This window comes from Polypterus senegalus, chromosome 7 (genome assembly GCF_016835505.1).
Source record: "Polypterus senegalus isolate Bchr_013 chromosome 7, ASM1683550v1, whole genome shotgun sequence".
Classification (NCBI taxonomy): Eukaryota; Metazoa; Chordata; class Cladistia; order Polypteriformes; family Polypteridae; genus Polypterus; species Polypterus senegalus.
In genome coordinates this window covers 162727690-162746305 of record NC_053160.1, presented here as the reverse complement: position 1 = coordinate 162746305, position 18616 = coordinate 162727690, and the positions used below count along the sequence as shown (strand labels likewise).

At 36.8% G+C, this 18616-nt stretch overlaps 1 protein-coding gene across 1 annotated transcript in view; it reads left to right on the top strand.

Annotated features, from left to right (window-relative positions):
- auh (AU RNA binding protein/enoyl-CoA hydratase) overlaps nt 1-18415 on the top strand; it is a 207750-nt gene extending 189335 nt beyond the window's left edge. Inside the window, exons 7-10 of the mRNA XM_039759472.1 lie at nt 4561-4748; nt 7785-7835; nt 17249-17296; nt 17755-18415. Coding sequence (XP_039615406.1) covers nt 4561-4748; nt 7785-7835; nt 17249-17296; nt 17755-17832 — 365 coding nt within the window. The 3' untranslated portion in view covers nt 17833-18415. The remainder of the gene's footprint in view (nt 1-4560; nt 4749-7784; nt 7836-17248; nt 17297-17754) is intronic.
- Nucleotides 18416-18616: the final 201 nt, after the last annotated feature.

Genomic DNA, 18616 nt, shown 5'->3' with positions numbered 1-18616 from the left:
CCAAGTTAATCAAGGCTTGAGCTGGGAGAACTTTTTGCAGTTTCTGCGTCGGGGATGTTAAAGCAGGCTGCTTGTCTTGATTGACACATTTACAAGACAAAAGAAGCTGACGGAGAGGTGCAAAGGGACTTAAGGTGGGCTGGATTTATGAGTTTTTTTGTAGGCTTTGGTAATTCTAGTGTTAATAAGAGGCATATTTTTAAGAGCTTCAGAGAGAAGTAATCAAAAAGAAATAAAACAGTATTCACTCTATTTGACCTCAGCTACTGCACATAAGTTAGTGAAGCTTTCAAAATAAGACAACAATGTGAAATTAAATCATGCTGTACTATAGACATCGTTGGGAGTAGGCTGGGGAGTGCAGGTAATTATTGGTTTTTCATACAACTTGCTGGTAATTTAGTTGTTTGATTAGTGGAAATTGGTCTCTTCATCATAATCTTAATGTTTACTTAATCAGAAGGAAAGTAGCCACTTAATCAGTATTTTGGATCACAGTTTAAGTTCATATTTTCCAAAAGTAATCAGGTTCATGATAGTAGATGACTTGTCAGATAACTACTAGCCACAAAATTCGCATGACGTCCCATGTGATTCTTGTTTATATATATATTATAATATATATATTTTTTTTTTCATGGTTCTTCTTTCTTTTGTGTAGTTTTTTCTTTTTAACCTTTGATTTTATAATAATCAGATTTGCTATATTTTCTCAAATGTATAGCCATTATGCTGAGGAATATTCCAAAAAAAACATATTTACCCTTTTCTGCGTAGAATGCAGATGGAGACATGAAGTTGCAAACTGTACACCACTTTTCAATTAATTAATTTGTTTGCAGTTACCTCCTAATGTAAATGCTCTAATTCTCAGAAATCTACAGATCTCCTGGTTCTGCTTTATTTTTAAAAATGGCTAACTAGTCTCAATTCCTGATGTCAAAAGTGTCACTTTAAGGCCTGCATCCTATACATTTTGCTATTGTAAATATTGGAAAAAAGACTTTATGGTTGTCTTGGTTATCTTTTACATATTTAGTTTCTGCCTTTTCCCCAAACTCTGTACCCCAGTGGCTTTTAGTGACGTTAAAATGATGGATAGAAACAAGATTATCAATAAACTGAAAGGAGTCAATGAAACGGTTCATCTTGCCAAAATAATACCATCTGGCCCAAAAACCTGATAAGCACCGGGGGAAAACAACATTTTTTTGGTTTGTTGGTATAAACCCTTTTCATGGAAAATTCCCCCCTTGTGCCTGCATACTCTTTAAGCAGAGCTGAAATTTGATTATTTTCGCAAATATTCTGAATACATGTAGAGTTTTGGCAAAAACAAAACACTTGTGCAAACAGCAGTGTATTTGTTTTAATCAAACTAATGGCTCCAGTAATCTCTTCCATTGCAGTAGTGTTTAAATGACGCTCACTAGTACTGGTGGACTTAATTATGTTTATTTTGCCTGACCAAGTAATGCTTTCCATAGGCAATAAAAACCACATACACATTCAACTTAATATCTTGTGGCTAACAATTTTCAAACACTGTGTGTTAAAAGGTCATACAGCTTGGAACTACTGTAATTTTAATTTGTTTATTAGATGTCCCCCTGCAGAAACCCACAGGAGAGAAACCTCAAATTGTTACTATTGTGCCCCATTATCCAGTAGCATTCCTTCATTGTATTTGTTTTCTTTTGTATCCATTTCTGTTTGATTGTGTTTGAGCAGACTCAGTCCTGAATACCTAATAAATATTATGTGTAAGACCATGCTGAAGCACGTATCTCAATTCTCACTTAAGAGCAATATGCTGCATGTCTTTATTTTTCCATGCAGATACTTTAATGTGTGCAAAAGTAGTTTCAAGGTGCTGTTCTGTCCATGGGAACTATGTTTATAAAGTACCACAGTGATAAGAATTTGCTACTTTTTAAAGCTTGTTTCTGGCATTTTGAAACTTATCTCCTTAATTGGGGTGGCAATTGGTTGTCCCTGTTGAATTTAGCACAAATATCTACTTTTGTTTGTTTTTTTTAAGTCTATAATCTGTCGGAGCAAATGCTGAACATGTTTATGTAATTGCATGTTTTTACATTTTAACAATTGTTATAGGAAAGTTCTATTTTTATAATGCAAATTGTTTTGCATAAAATTAGGCATAATTTTTTAACAAGATGTTTTATCTATTTGTTTTTTTTTATATGATGCTGAAATTAATTGGGCTGACTGTTGGAGCATCTAGCTAATAAAATGGGTCTTGTTGAACATAAGGAAATGTATTCAGATCACATGTTACAATACAAAAATGCTCTCTTTGCTGTGAAACTGTATACTACTCTTAACATCATTAATATAGAAGGAAAAAATACTAGAGCTCTCCCAAACACAGTAAATAGGCTAATTACACCACCAGAAAGTGTCATTCACCGTAACTTTACTGTTAAGCAATACCATTGCCTTTTTGGATTTCTTCAACACAAAAACTGAAAACATCCACCAGGAACTTTCCTCTTCTATCCCAGTAGAAAATTACATACTTTCCACTATCACCCATATTCTCTTACCAACCAACTTATTCTCAGAGTTCAGTTTACCAGCTGAAAATGATATCGCTGAGCTTATAACAAAATCTAATTCTTCCACTTGCCAATTGGATCCAATACCTTACAAGCCTTGTTATGTTTGCTACATATTTACTTCATGATACCTACTAATTCTTCCCTTACCACTGGCATGGTCCTCCTCTCATTAAAAATTATATTCTTCATAATTATTGGGCCAATTTCAAGTCTTCCATTTAGTTGCCTCCCAACTTCAGTCCCATTTTTCAATGTATAACCTCTTTGAACTGTTTGTCTGACTTGTGTTCTTGTACTTCTTAATCTCGGCTCTGCATCTTACACCATTTCCCATCAGATTCTTTTGAAACATCTAGCAAGTTTTGGAATCTGTGGCCTTGTCCACCAATGGCTTTCTTCCTACCTCACGGACAGGAGGCAGTTTGTTCAAGCAAAGGGCTTGTCGGAGGATGCAGTAGTTACTCAGGGAATTTCACAGGCCTCTGTTTTGGGGTTGTTTCTTTTTCTCATCTACATCTTTCCAATAAGCAATATCTCATGGCATTAAATTTCACTGTTATGCTAATGACACACAGCTTTATCTATTCACTAAATCTATTTCTGTTTTCCCTAACAAATATACTTACAGAATGTCTCCAAGACATAAAGTCATGGATGCCATAATTTTTTCCATCTAAATTTAAAAAAGAACCGAGGTACACCTAAGTGGTTCTAAATCTGCACTTGTTAAGGATAACTTTCATCCATTATCCAACCCGCTATATCCTAACTACAGGGTCTTGGGGGCCTGCTGGAGCCAATCCCAACCAACACAGGGCGCAAGGCAGGAAACAAGCCCAGGGCAGGGCACCAGCCCACCGCAGGGCACACACACACACACACTAGGGACAATTTAGGATCGCCAGTTCAACTAACCTGCATGTCTTTGGGCTGTGGGAGGAAACCGGAGCACCCGGAGGAAACCCACGCAGACACAGAGAGAACATGCAAACCCAGATCTCTTTACTGTGAGGCAGCAGCGCTACCACTGCGCCACCGTGCTGCCATTAAGAATAACAGTTCTTCCATTTTAATTACAAACATCTCTTCCCAGATTAAGAGACTGGGCATCATTCTAGACATCACCCTCTCTTTTTCATCCCATATAAATAATGTTTCTAAGACTGCCTTCTTTCATCTCCGAAAAATTTCTAGACTCCGTCCTGCTCTTACGCAATATAGTACTGAAGTATTGGTTAATGCCTTAGTCACTTCATGTATAGATTACTGCAGTGCCATTCTATCTGGCATTCCTAAAAAAAACTTATCCAATGCCTATAACTTGTACAAAAGTCTCCTGCTAGGATAATCTCCTGTTCTAAGTTCACTGAACACATCACACCTATTCTCTCCAAACTCCGCTGGCTCCCTGTCTACTATTGTATACAATTCGAAATACTGCTGTTAACATTTAAAGGTCTCTACAATCTTGCTCCTCCCTATGTCACCGATCTTCCTCTCGCTCCCTCAGATCCTCATCTGCAGCTTTACTTTCTTTACCACACATCAATCTCTCATAGTGTCTCTTCCCTCTCACATCTGTCTGCTGGACTCAATAACACAATTTAAAACTGCTCTTAAAATATATCCTTTCAGACTGCCATACCAACTATGATTTTACCACTGTTACTGCCAGCTATCTTTTATTTTTGTTACTACTTCTGTACCCTTATTGCTATTTGATTTTATTGTTCTATTTGCTTAAATCTTTATTGTGGTTGTTTAAATCTTCGTAAGGTGATCTTGAGTGCTAAGAAATGTGCCTATTAAATAAAATATATTATTATTATTAATCGGTCATCCAAGAATAGAATTTTGCATATTATATCCATTGTCTCATGTATTCAATTCAAATCAATATTCAAGAATTACATTTAGGTAGAGCCTTGAAATATATATTGCTTCTGAAAATGATATTCAGAAATGCATTTCTTTATAGGTGGAACTCAACGATTGCCTCGTGTCATTGGTATGGCACTTGCCAAAGAACTGATTTTTTCTGGACGCACAGTAGATGGAGTAGAGGCAAAGTCACTGGGTTTGGTCAATCATGTGGTGGAGCAGAATGAGGTGGGGGATGCAGCCTACAGAAGAGCTTTGGACTTAGCACGAGAATTCATCCCTCAGGTAAACCTTGCCTTCCATAATATATAGTAGATGGGGATAAGGAGAAAGAATCGATACAGCAGAGGACAAACATATTTCTTGTCAAGATATAGAGTAACTGATGAACTAGAAACAAGTATAAGGATTTTTTTGTTTTATTTCTCTGTAGTGATGCAGACATAATGCATTACAGCTTGTGGTTAACTATTAAAGGAATGCATTTTATTGTTATTTGTTACCTGCACCAAATGCTCATCTATTTGATTTTACTTGTTTTTTTTACAATATCATAGTAATGAAAAAGCTTAATAAAAATATGCATTTTGCAGTTTGCAAGTATTGTCATATTAGAATTCAACATTCAGGAAAACAAGAAGTAGCTCTCTATCTTACTGACTGCAGATAACAGGAGTGAGAGCTTTCTATGCTCCTGTCATGCATGGCCAAAGTTAAACTCCACATGAAATATAAATGTACACTCATTTTCTATGAATCCCAGTGAGTAAAAGGAAAGAAAGCATGTACGATATGCCAATATACATTTAAGAAGCTCCAAGAATTTTAAACGAAAACTGATTTATACTCAAAGGCTATTTTAAATATGGAACACATTGATATCCATTTTTGTTTGACATCTCTATTACAAGTAATAAAGGTAATGCATAACTACTGCTAAATTACTTGAAAGTGGATTAAATTAAAGCAAGGATATTTTTATAAGGTGTAATATATTGACATATTTTTGCTAGAAGGATATGATTCTAACTCTAACTTAAAGCAGATAAAATGAAAAATAAATTTCTGTATCCTGAATAACTGAATTACAGTACTTAATATTGTAATACATTTTAAAAATGTTATCTTACCGTATTGTGACATAAGTTTTTAATATTATATCCTGTCACCCTGGCAATCTTTACTCATTGTCCATACTATAATTCCACCACTGTTTGATTATTTAATTTTTTTTTATCAAGAGAAGAAAACACAAAAACGGTAAGCATGCTTCAAAAGTACAATTAATAGAGTGATACAGATGTTGGACACTTGCCCGTCTTTCCGTACCATCGCTATTTAATTAAATGTTACAACGTTACCAGAGCCACACTCATATTTATCTGCTACAACATTGTTGGCTTGAAGTCTGTTTTAATGCATCCTGCATAACAAATTGTGCTTTGTCACACCATAGCTTGGAAAGGGCAGGAATATTCATCAATTAAAAATAACAAAGACAGACATGCTTCACTCACACAAATCCAAGACAAATTCCTGACATGATACTTTATATCAGAGTACTTGGTTACTCTAGTAACCAGTTTTTCTTAAATTAACAGTTTTAACCACTTTTTTAAAAGATTTTTATTTTCTTCTGTTTAGTAGTGGAGCTTTTCTTCCTGCCCTAGTCAAAGTGTAAATATGCTGTTATGTCTCATTTAAGTAGAAATGAGAATAGAACATATGTTTCTTGACGTGTCAAACCTGAGCACAGAAGTAAATGTAAACTGAAAGTGGGTTGCTCTTCAGTAGCATAATTTTATCTTATAATTTGACTGACAGATTGTTTATTATACCAACAAGTTGAATAATACAAAATTGCAACGTATTCTTTTATGTTGTGGAATTCAATCCTTTACTTATTTTGACTATGAGTGGCTTCCCCCTTTCTGGTAATCATTGCATGGTTGTGATTGATATATTCTTCTCAGACAGCAATCGGCTATTGTTTCTGCAAGAACCACCAGTAAGCATTTTCTGCTTACTGTATGAGGAATGTGCTGTCAACAATTATTTTTCTTTAGTATTGGTGCTTAGTATCTGTAACTGCATCACAAAATTGATATAAAGAAAGACTGTTATTATTGAATTTAGCCTCATTAAATGACATTTTTTCTCTAAGTTTAAGTCACTTGAATTATAGTACTTGGCTATTTAATCCACAGTATTGCAATAATTAGTTATGCTGATCTTCATAATTTTACATCTTATGAAACATCTGTTTTCAGACTTTACTTAATATTTCCCAGAAGTGTGTATAAAAATCTAGACTACAGTTTGAATTACCAAACAGAGTTTCATGAAACCCTCTGTTTGTAAATGATTATGTAACAGCTATTCCAGTATGTGTCACTTTATAATTGTACCATAATAGCATGTATGTTATAATCCACCTTTTCCCAACCTAGGTGCTAATTTGGGTAGATGTTCAGTTTCACAGTACATTTTACAAAAGTGGGTTAAATCTACTATCAAAGTAGGGAAAATATAATGCTAAGACTCCAAATATAATGTAACTGGAAGACTTTATTCAAAACAAGCACAAATAATCAGACATCAAGTTCTAAAACAGCACAGTAAAATTCAAGTTGCAGTTTGTAATTGACCTGCTGGCAATTCAGATGTCAGGGAAGCCAACTTAAGAACATTAACACCCAATGCGTTTACTTGTTACGTGAACTTGTATTAATACTGTTTTACATAGATACACACCATAGGGTTGCTGCTTCCTATTGTCTACCCATTCAGGCCATTTACAGGGTACTGTACCATGCTTTCCAGTAAATAGTCCCCATTCAGTTAAATAATCAAAAAGTCTCAAACATGCTGTATCTTTTTATCTAGAGATATGAGGGGGCTTGGTGGGACAATGTAGTATCTTTTCTGCCTCCTGGATTCTGGGTTCTAATTATGTCTGTCTTATTTTTTACATGGGTACTTAAGTTTTCTTTCGCACTTCAAAGATGCCCATGTTAGGTTAATTGACAATTATAATTTGGACCATTGTTTGTCTGGAGATTAATTGGTATCCTGTCTATGGTTGGCTCCACCCATGAACCTTAAAGTGCGGATTTCTTCTTCATGGATAATAAAAGCAATCTGAATGTGGGTTTGAATATTTTATTGAATCTGAATTTGAACTGAATTTGAATTGAACTTTATATTGTGATAAATATGCTTACTGCTAAACATCAACTGATTAATTTAAAGTGGAAGTAAACATGATTTAACTCTTATCAGTGAACACAAAAAAATAATTCTTAATGATCTGTTTTTCAGGGACCTATAGCTGTTAGAATGGCTAAGCTTGCAATTAACCGTGGAATTGAGGTAAGTCATAATTTATTTTTGTATTGAGCAATATCAGACTGATTGTTAAAAGTCTTTATAGATTAGAGCAGTGGTCTCCAACACGTCGCTAAGTAGCTCGCCGAAGAGTTAATGAATCCTTCATAAATTTGAAAACTTGATTAGTCAAATTAGGGGTGAGCGATCTTTCTAAAAAACCATATCACGATCCATTTAACACAAAATCACGATCCACAATCTGAATTACAATCTATCTTTTCAATGTGGAATACACTTAAGAGACTATCTAGTCTCAAACTCGTCACCTAAGTAACACTTTATTTTAAATATTAAACAAAGTTGAATTCAATTGTTATTTAATTTGCTATCTAAGCGGAGTTGAGGAACACGCCCCAAAGCTGGTGAGTGAGTGAGGAGAGCAAGCGCCCTTGGCCCGCTGCATGTTTCTTGGATTCGCGCAAATAAATTGGTACCCCAAGCAAACTATGATAAATGGAGGAATGAAAGAAGTCTCAAAATCAACCGGAATATTCAAGCAAATTATAGAAAAAAACCCAATCTAAATCCGTTAAATAGTTCTCTCGAAACGCCCTGAAGCTGGCGAGTGAGTGAGGAAGGCCCCTCCTCTCGGCCTGTTGCGTGTTTCTTGGATTTGCGTAAATAAATCGGTACCGCAAGCAAAGTGTGATACATAGTGAAATGAGAGAAGTTGTAAAATCAACCGGAATACTCAAGCAAATTATAGAAAACAAACCGATCTAAATCTGTTAAGTAGTTCTCTTGTGGAAAGCAGATAGACATACAAACTGAGAGACATTGGATTTTATATATTGTATATTAGTAAACCTTCAAAATAATGTGCAGTTAAGGTCTCAACAGCATTCTCAGCATTTCTGGAGCTTAGAGCCAGATAACTAAGCGAATCTTCATCAAGCAGCTCTGAAAATGTCTGCTTTGTTTGGGTTTACATACCTCTGTGAGTCTTCCTTTTCTGACATGAATGTCACAAAGTTTAGAACAAGACTGACAGATGAACATTTAAATGACTCAATAAGAATGAACCTAAGTGGCTACACTCCACCATACACCTCTCTTGTTGACTCCATGCAGTGTCAGTCACCTGACTAACTAAAAAACACATCACACATGCAACTGGACATGTGAATACTCTTATGAAGTGAAACAGTGACATGTAACAAAATGACAAATGAATAAGTAATATATTTGGAATTGCATTGTTTTGTTTTGACAGCATTCACATTTTAATTCAATAGTGTGAGATACACTAGAAAATGCATACAGACATACAAAATGCACTTGCAGGTGAACTAAATATTTTTGTGATGTTTTAATGCAAAATGTGAGTTGTGGACACCAACATTTTGTAAATGTTCATGCAAAACAAGCTTATTCAGTTTGTTTGGGTTGAAATAAGCTATGAAAAATAAACGTTAGAAAACATGAGTAGCTCTCGGCTATTTTCATTTTGTAAAAGTAGCTTTCAGGGGCAAAAAAGGTTGGAGAGCCCTGGATTAGAGTATATGCATCATTCTGTGCCACAATTTTGTGATTGTGGAGAAATTCATTCAGGAGCTGTTACTTCACTTTTTTATTTGTACACACTTGATGTTTTTCAGAATACGTTGAAAGTGGTAAAATTTATCTGATATAATAAATTGCTGCTTTTCATATTATTATATTTTGGTCTCTGATGAATTTGCATGTTCTCTACATGACTGCATGGATTTTCCACCTTAGTTTTGTGATTTTCCTTCCACATCCTAAAGAAGTTTGCATGAGGTGCAATCCATCCATCCATCCATTATCCAACCCTCTATATTCTAACACAAATGCTGACTCTAAATTGGAATTGTATGAATGAATACCAGTATAAGTGTTTGCCCTGTACTGTGGTTACATCCTATCTAGGCTTGATTGTGTCTTATTTCCAGTGTTGCCAGAATAGGCACATGTTCCCTGTGGCCATGAACTTTATAACTTGGATGGATGGATATGTGTATTTTTATGAAAATATAAAACAAATTAAAACTATTTTATATCAGACATTTATCAAAGGAAAATTTTAATTCAGTTTCTTTTCATGAGAGAAGCGTTTGTTGGCCCTACATGTGGTTATTCAGTATTGACATTTTATATCTTATTAAATTACATCAGAAACACTGAAGTGAACACCTTGAGTAGCTACAGCGTGCTTTCCTGTTCAAATGAAGTTATTTAAAAAAAAAATTGCAGCTATGGAACCATAGTAAAACATTTTTTCTCAGAGTTCTCTTTAGTCAATCATTATCAAATGCTCTTAATTCAATTCAGGAGCATGAGTAGCCTCTGCTTATCCTGGAAGCATTAGGCACCAGACAGGTGGCCCAGCCCTTGCCATCTATTGCTGGGCCCAGTCTCTCACACACTCATACTTACACTAGGGTCAGTTTGGAATTGCTGGTTCTTCTAACCTTTGTGTTTTTGAGGATGTGGAAGGAAAAAATGGAGTGGATAACCCATGCAGAAGTGGTGAGAAAATTACGAACTCTACATGAACTTCTTTATGGCTGGCCATGAAACTCAAACTCAGAATGCTGGATCAATTAAGCAGAAGCAATAACAATTATACTACCATGTTTTTGAGGTCACCATTCTTCATTCTAATTTATTTCTACAAACACCTGGTAATCCTCTGTGTGTACCATGTTTTTCTGTGGCTCAGAGTGTATTAAAGCTTATATTTATTCAGGGACATTTTCTATGCTGTGCTGGAGAAATCAACTAACATTAGCTATCTGGTCGAGTGTGCTGATTCAGTGGAAAATGCTCTTGTGACTGATTAGATTTCCTGATGTTGAAATTTTTGCCCTAAAAATGCTTCCTAATGGTGAAATTTATATAGTTACAGTTACAGTAACTTGGTAATGTCTTTCTTAATACACAAAACATTGAGAAATAAATATAATTAAAGTAAGTAAACGTTTCAAGAAATTCAAGTAAGCTTATAAATGAGAAAGCTGGCTTTCGCTGGGGGAAAACATACATACAGGGAAAAAAAGAGCTTAGTGCAACTTTTTATAATGAGTACTAACTACAGTATTCCTATGATATATCATTTCTTGTGACTTGATGACATTTCAGTGTAGTTTACAAGTAACAGACATTCCTTCTAGGTGCATGAATTGTGCTAAAATGCAAAATTTAAGTAGGTAGAGTGGCATTTTTATTATAATATCTAACTAAACAGTTAATCACTGAAATGTATCATGCAGACTTACTTTATTATTTATGCAATTTTAAGCAAAGTGTTAATAAACTAAAAACTATTTCTGTTATTCGCCTGATAACAATGAATGCCAAAAATGTTTAAATATGCATGCTGTTATTCTGTAGTGCAATTTTTACGTGAACAGCAAGGTTATTTATTGAAGTGGTAGCTACCACTCAACTATATACACAGATACAGCAAATGGGCAGGGCCAGGGTCAGGTAAGTGACGAAGATATCATGTTTTCTGCATCACCTATCGGGCGACAAATGCGTTGCATGAGGACAGAGTAAACTTACAGTTGCCTCTGAGGGGGTGCTGTGAACCTGCAGTTGCCTCAGTGACAGACAAGCAGCCCTCGACAGACGTGTCAATCAAGACATATCACCACATTGCGAAGAGTCTCAAGGGAGTTAAAAAAAATAAATAAATACCCTTTAGCTTTGTCAACACCTTTGTGGGCAAAGTAGCTGCCTATCCCAGGCTCAGCCAGGTGCAAGAGACTGTCAACGTTGATGCAGCCCTGGGACGGTGGCAAATATCAAAAGCAAATGGCTATAAACTAACAAACCACCACGTGAGCCAAGCATTTGTGGTGTTCTGTCAGTAGAGCAACTGAAGCTGGGTGTGGTCAGTCACCAGGGTAAACTTTTTCCCCCACAAGTAGTACCAGAGGGCCTCCACTGCCCACTCAATTGGTAAACATTCCTTCTCTATGGTTGAGTAATTGCTCTCCCTGGGAAGTAGTTTTCTGCTGAGAAACATAATGGGATGTTCTTCCCCAACAAAACACAACCCTTAAACCGAAAGCACTTGTATTCGTCTGCAGAATCAATTCCTTTAAAAAGTCCAGATCCTCCAGAACTGGGAATGATTCACAAAATTGGGAATGAACCACCTGTAGTATCCAGCATGCCCGAGGAAGGCACAAACCTGCCTGTGTGTTTCAGGTGTTCAAACACCTCCCCCTCCTTGTCCGTCTGAGGTTTGAGCAGACCATTCCCCATAATGGGTTTTCAACATACCCAGCCTGCACTTCTTATGGTTTGACATCAACCCCACCAGCCACAAGCTGTCAAGCATCACCTGCAGGTGGCCGAGGTGAAATCTCCAGTCATTACTGAAAATTACCACATCGTCGCGATATGTTCCTGCGTGTATGGAATGGGGACACAGAATCTGATCCATCATCCATTGAAAGGTCAACAGAGCCCCGTGGAAGACCGAAAGGGAGTCTGGTGAACTGCTACCCCCTAGGCCTGGTTTGAAAAAGTAAAAATCATCAGGTTTATATTCTCTTTTTCTTTCACCCTAGACTCCTCACTTTCCATCAGTCGAACAGCCCATCTGGGGTGTTTAATGTGGTTTTCTCACAACTGTATTCCTCCAGGGGCACCTGCTAGTACCCTTTGGTTAAATCCATGTTGGACATATACAAGGCTTGTCCGAGTTTCACCAGCAAATTATCTGTACGCAGAATCAGGTACGCATCAATACAGAAATCTATACAAAACCTGACCGAGCCATCCAGTTTTGAAACCAAAACAATTGGGCTCCGCCACTCACTTTTTGTTTCCGCAGATTACCCTTAGTTTGAGCATTTGATTCATCTCCTGAGTATCACCTTCCTAGTTGTCTCCGGAATACGATATGGGGGCACAGGTACAGTAACAGCGGGTGCAGTTACAATCTTGTGTTCCACAATTGATGTCTGGCCAAGCAAGGCCGAAAAGACATAATCTGTCAAATCATCACCAATAGCGGCTTCAGTCTGAGTGACTGCTGTGGATGTGACCAGGGCCTTGTGCGGGTCTTGCCACTCTTTCAACAGATTAATATACAAAACCTGCATGGGTTTCTGCCCACTGGAAATTCTGACTTCATATTTCACTGGACTAATCCGTTCTTCCACTACTGCTGGGCTGAGCCATTTCGCCTGAAATTTATGTGGGTCTGAAGGGATCAACAACAGCACCCGAACCCAAGTTTGCTTTTCTCATCATAATTACGTTTTTGTGCCTCCTGTTCACACTGCATATGTTCCAGCCTAATAGAGGACAATTTTGAGATCTGTTCTTGGAGCAAAACGATTCGATTGACCGATCTCCCCCAGCAAGGTGCCTTGCAAAGAAACCCTCACGGGCTGAACAGCAGTTCAAAAGAACTCAACCATGTGGATGCTTAGGGTGACTCCAGAACAGAAAACGGGGAAGGCAACACTGTATCGCAGGAGGTTAGATCATCATAGGCCACTCACTGTATCATCTGCTTCAGCGTTTTATTAAACTGTTAAGTCAGGCCATTTGTCTAGGAATGATAAACAGTGATGCTGAACTGCTTAATTGCAAGGCTGTTAAACAGTGATTTCATGACATGAGAAATGAAGGGCATGCCCTGGTCAGTTAAAATCTCGCGCGGGATGCCAATACGCATGAACATTTCTGAAAGAGCTTTAGTGACACTCTGTGCATTCGCCCTACATAGGGTGGCCACCTCGGGGTATCTTGTCCCATAGTCAACCAACATAAGCATATACTGAAAACCGTTTTTATTCTTGGGGAGTAGGCCCACAATATCTAGCTCAACCCTTTCAAAGGGAACATCCAAAATAGGCATCGGTGAAAGGGGAGCCCTAGCGGGTCTATGAGCAGAAACAATCTGACAGTTGGGTCATATTCAGCCAGTAAAAGTTTTTTGATATGCATTCCCTCATTTTCTCCATGACAAGATGACCCCCAAAAAGACGTGGGTGTGAGCAATTTTTAAAACCGTCTCCTGCCCGCTTAGCACCACCAACTGCTCGATCCGCCAGTCCCCCATACAATCAGAAATCTCCCGATACAAGAAACCATCCATAATTGGAAAGTGTGGTGTTTTAAACTCCGGGTCTTCCCTTCCCAGATAGTAAGATTCATTCATGACCTGGTCTTGTTTGAATGCAAAGTCTAAGTTGCTGTTGGCTCATTGCAGACAGGCAAACTCGGTCTGAATGGCAGTCCCTGCTTCTTCGGCACCAGATGCAGCATCGTGCTAACCCCATGCTGCTACTTTGTAAGGGTCCGTAGCAGGCATCCGGTCTGGGGAGGTTGCCAGTGCAAGCGACGGGGGAGTAAAGTCTACCCGCTGTCCAGGTCCTCTCGAGGATCCGTCTCCCATCTCACTGGACAACATAGGTTCAATTTAAAACCTGGCTCCTTTATTGGTATTGTCAGCAGTGAGCCGCGCTCTCTCTCTGCTACAGAAGGAGGGGCTCTGCAGGTGGCCAACACCCATGGGAAAAGGGCATTCATCTTCCCTATTAAGAGGCCAGGGTGAAGTGTCTAATATTGCTGTCCAAACCTTAAAGATAGTCTTATATGTTTTAACATTCCCATTGATGTTGTGGATGTTCACCTGGTCTGTGGTCGTATAAGGGGTCTGCTGGTGCAAGTCACGGTGAACTACACAGAGGTCGCTACAAGAGTCCAACAGTGCTGGGATTTCATGTCCAGCCAACTTAATAGGACCTTAAAATCGTCCTTCTCTAATATCTTGGGGGAAACTAATGAGCTGAATGCCTGGGCCAGACTGATGTCCATTATTAGTGAAGGTGGGAGGCAGCACTCTTAAGCCAGATGTCCTGGTTGATCATAGTGAAAGCACCTGTGCTTCATCCCCACTATGGAGTTCCTACGATGGCGTCTTCCACTCGTGGTGTTGGCGACCCTAGGGCCTGTGCTGGCCTAGGAGTCGCGGCAGGGATTCGCAGCAGCTGTCCTGAGGAGAGGCGACCCCTAGTTGGAGGTGGGAGCTGGGGCCCATAGCTTCTGTGATTGGTCATCTGGTGGGCCTGTGCTGGTTGGATCGAAGTTGGGGCCAAGGCTGAGTAGCCCCTCCACTTCCAAGTAGCTTGGGCACCCTCCAGTCTGCATTTTCAAGTCTAACAGCAAGTGGACGTCATTCTGGAGCATCTCATCACAAAGGTCCTTGTCTATCCCTGACAGGTCTGCGTCAAAAGTGAGCTTCTCCACAGTGTGCTCGAAGGTGCCCCCTCAGAACCAGCTTTGAGTCAGGTCCACCAAGTCCTGGACCTGTCCTCATACAGGACAATCCAGGTCAATGCACCACAGACAGAACTGGCATCCCTTGGCCACTGGGTTTATAGCTGTGCAGAGGAGGATCTGTTGCTTGGGTTAATGTGCACACTTGGCGGGGCTATTTTGAAAAAAAATAGAAAACACCTTTCACATTGTTGATATGTTGCTTAGCACATGCAAATATACATTTTAACTTTACTCTGCACACATGACAATAATGACCCTGTAAATTTATAAACATGTTGGATGGAGAGGTCAGTGCTGATTTGGTTGTGTCAACTACAGGTAAACTGTCATAACAGTTATGATACCCATTGACCATTATGGATTGTAAACTATATGAGGTGTTGTATGGTGTACGAGAGAGGCATATATGACCAAAAAAGCTGAGACACAAAGTAAAATTGAAAAGGACTAAAATGGCAATTATCATGTGGATACACAGAGTTTCACTACAACGGAGACAGTTTAAATTCATTTTCTTCTATTATGCTCCTTTTTTCCCTCAAGCCTTTAGTCAAACTAAATGTACTGCATTAAAAATATGTAAAAAGGAAAACCTGGGATTGCTGCTTCTACGTGTTCATTGTTCTTGTGATAGCATCTAATAAAAAACAATTGCATTATTGAGCAATTTACAAAATTGAGCTGTCTTTTTTTTAATGTTCATCTTTCTCTCTCTTTAACTATTGCAAACAATAGTGTTACCATTGTCTCTTCACATATTTCTGCTCTGTGTAGCTGTATATCTGAATATTGTACACGCCCAGTAAGTTATGTTTACCCAGATTAAGACTGCCTTGATTGATGCTTACTGAATGAAGATTTGTGATCTTGTCAACAGAATACCACCACTTCTATGTTTAGAATGAGCTGTTGTGATTTCTGTTAATGTATAAGCTGGCAGTTTCCTCAAGTCCCTTTCCTACCAATAGTATTAGCAATTATAATATCACCTAATTATATCAAATGCACTTTTAATGTTACATAAATGTCAGAAATAATTGTATGCAGAATTCTTATAACTTCAGTGAGCTGTTCACTATAAGCTTTTTCTAATGTTTATTCTTGAAGATGCAGTATTGTAGAATTACTTATAAATAGCTACCCGGTTTGAAATCTAAGTAATCAAGATGGACTAAATTTTGCAGTGCCCCATACAATGCTTATGTTTCTGTTATATGCCATTTGGTATGGGATTCATAAAAGCAGTGTTAATATTTGTGATGTGCCATATATTTGAATAAAATAAAATGCATTGTATTTTATTACTGAAAATTTTTGTGAATCACCATCTTTTAGAATGACAGACATAGAAACTGGATACACAGACATTTACCGTTTTATTAATGTGGATTAAAGAAGCTGTATAAAATTAAATTGATTCACTTTGTCCATCATTCATTACTGAAATTTTTCTCAAATTGAAAAATTATAGAAAATTGCAGTGTTTGTCATTCATTTGTTTTAATTAAATTTCATATGGTATTTGTGGTACTTGAAAGGGTCTATAAAAAAGTTAATTCTAAGAGTGATTCATGTGATTAACATGGACCTCACATAAAATTATGTCACCAGCAAAGTTTTAAGTGGACTTTAACTTACTATTAGAATTTAGTCAATATATATCTGTGGAGTGCTTGGTAATTTCACATAAGTGCCTATGAACTGTTGCAGGCAGAAGAGACATTTGGTGTCTTTCCCTCAATTACTGCAATCCATACATTAATAACATGGTACAAAGGAAGAGATGAGCAATATAATTGGCTTATTCAGAAAGGCAGTTAACTAATATATATCTGAATGGCTGAACATTAGCTACTCTTGCAAATAAGGAAAAGTATTTAAAAAAATTGTATTATTCTGCAATGTAGAGTGAACGTCAGGAGCAATTTGCTGTATATTTCTGGAAGTTGAATCAATCTTAATTTTTTTTTTTAACAAAGGAATATGGGGCCGTAAAAGAGAGAAAATCAATTACCAAAACTGTCCATTAACTTGTGACAGCAATTACATAATTATGTTGGAAGACTGACCCCCAGTTAGCAAAATTGTAAGCATTAAACTGAAATGTTGTTCTTTATTCTTAGGTTGACTTGGCAACGGGTTTAGCAATTGAAGAAGCATGTTATGCTCAGGTATTTATGGACAAAGTTGCAGGGCCTTAAAATGTTCTGCCAGCTGCTTTCACAATACTCCTTTGCTAGTTGTATTATTCATTTACTGTTGTTACCATTCCAAAATACAGTTCTCTTAATTGCCTTTTTTATACAACCTGTCCTTTGCTCATTTTTGTGTGCTTTCATGTGGATAGTTTTTTTTTTAATCTGTACTTGCCTAATCAGTAGATTGAGCGATAAAATGAATACATTTGTTTTTAAAGTTCAATGACTTTATGTTCTTGTCAGTGGTTTATAATTTGTTTCTCTTTTTTACCCTTTATTCTGTAATGCTTTCATTAAATCATTGTTTGATTTTTAAAATTACTTTTCATGTAACTCATTGTGAGAGGTGCTGTATAAAATCTTTGATTTTTCTTTTATGGAAGATATTTTTGAAAGAAATAAATAATAATGCATCTTTTCCTTATGTTTAGGTGATCCCAACAAAGGACAGAATTGAAGGTCTAAATGCATTCAAAGAGAAAAGACCACCACGTTTTAAAGGAGAATAAATTTTGTAATTTTAAACAAAGCTTCATATTCCACAAATGGTGCTGTCATATTTAAACAGTACAATGCAGGTCATAAAACTGCTAAAGCTTTAAATATCTATATTCCTCAATTGTAAAAGGTCAAATTAATGATGTAAGTATCTGGCACTAGTTTAGGACAAAAGTGTTAAACCAGCAGGAATGTAAATAAATTTTGCAAACTAACATGAGTTTGCTTTTTGCTGCATTCCATATTTCATTAAAAAAACATTTAGGAATAACAAATAAAACATTTATTTCAAAATTTAGAAATATTTAGAAAATACAGTTTATCTTCATTTTATTTTAATAGCTTTCTTTTTATTTCACCCCCAATAATTTACAACATTCATAAAGTCCTGTGTTTACCAGAATTTATTTCTTTTTGAAAATTCATACTTTAGTAATGTAGCAAAGAAATGCAAATGAAATAAAATGTAGATATATAAATAAAGCAATTTATCCATCATTCATAACTGCTAAATTATTTTTATGGAAAACAGTATAATTATTAGTGCTTGTGAGCAATAATTATAATAGTAATAATAAAAAGTGTTAAATAACATAACTGTTTACAATGATTTTATTCCCTTAATTTTTAAACATAAATAGATTGTAGGTTTTACTTTATATAGTGAGCTGTTATAAAATGTATTGACCTTTCTCCTTTAAACATGGCACAATATTAGTTTATCATAATTACTTTAATTCAGTTTGCTTGTTTTTGGTGGAAAACACAATACATAAGCAATACAATATTGTTTAA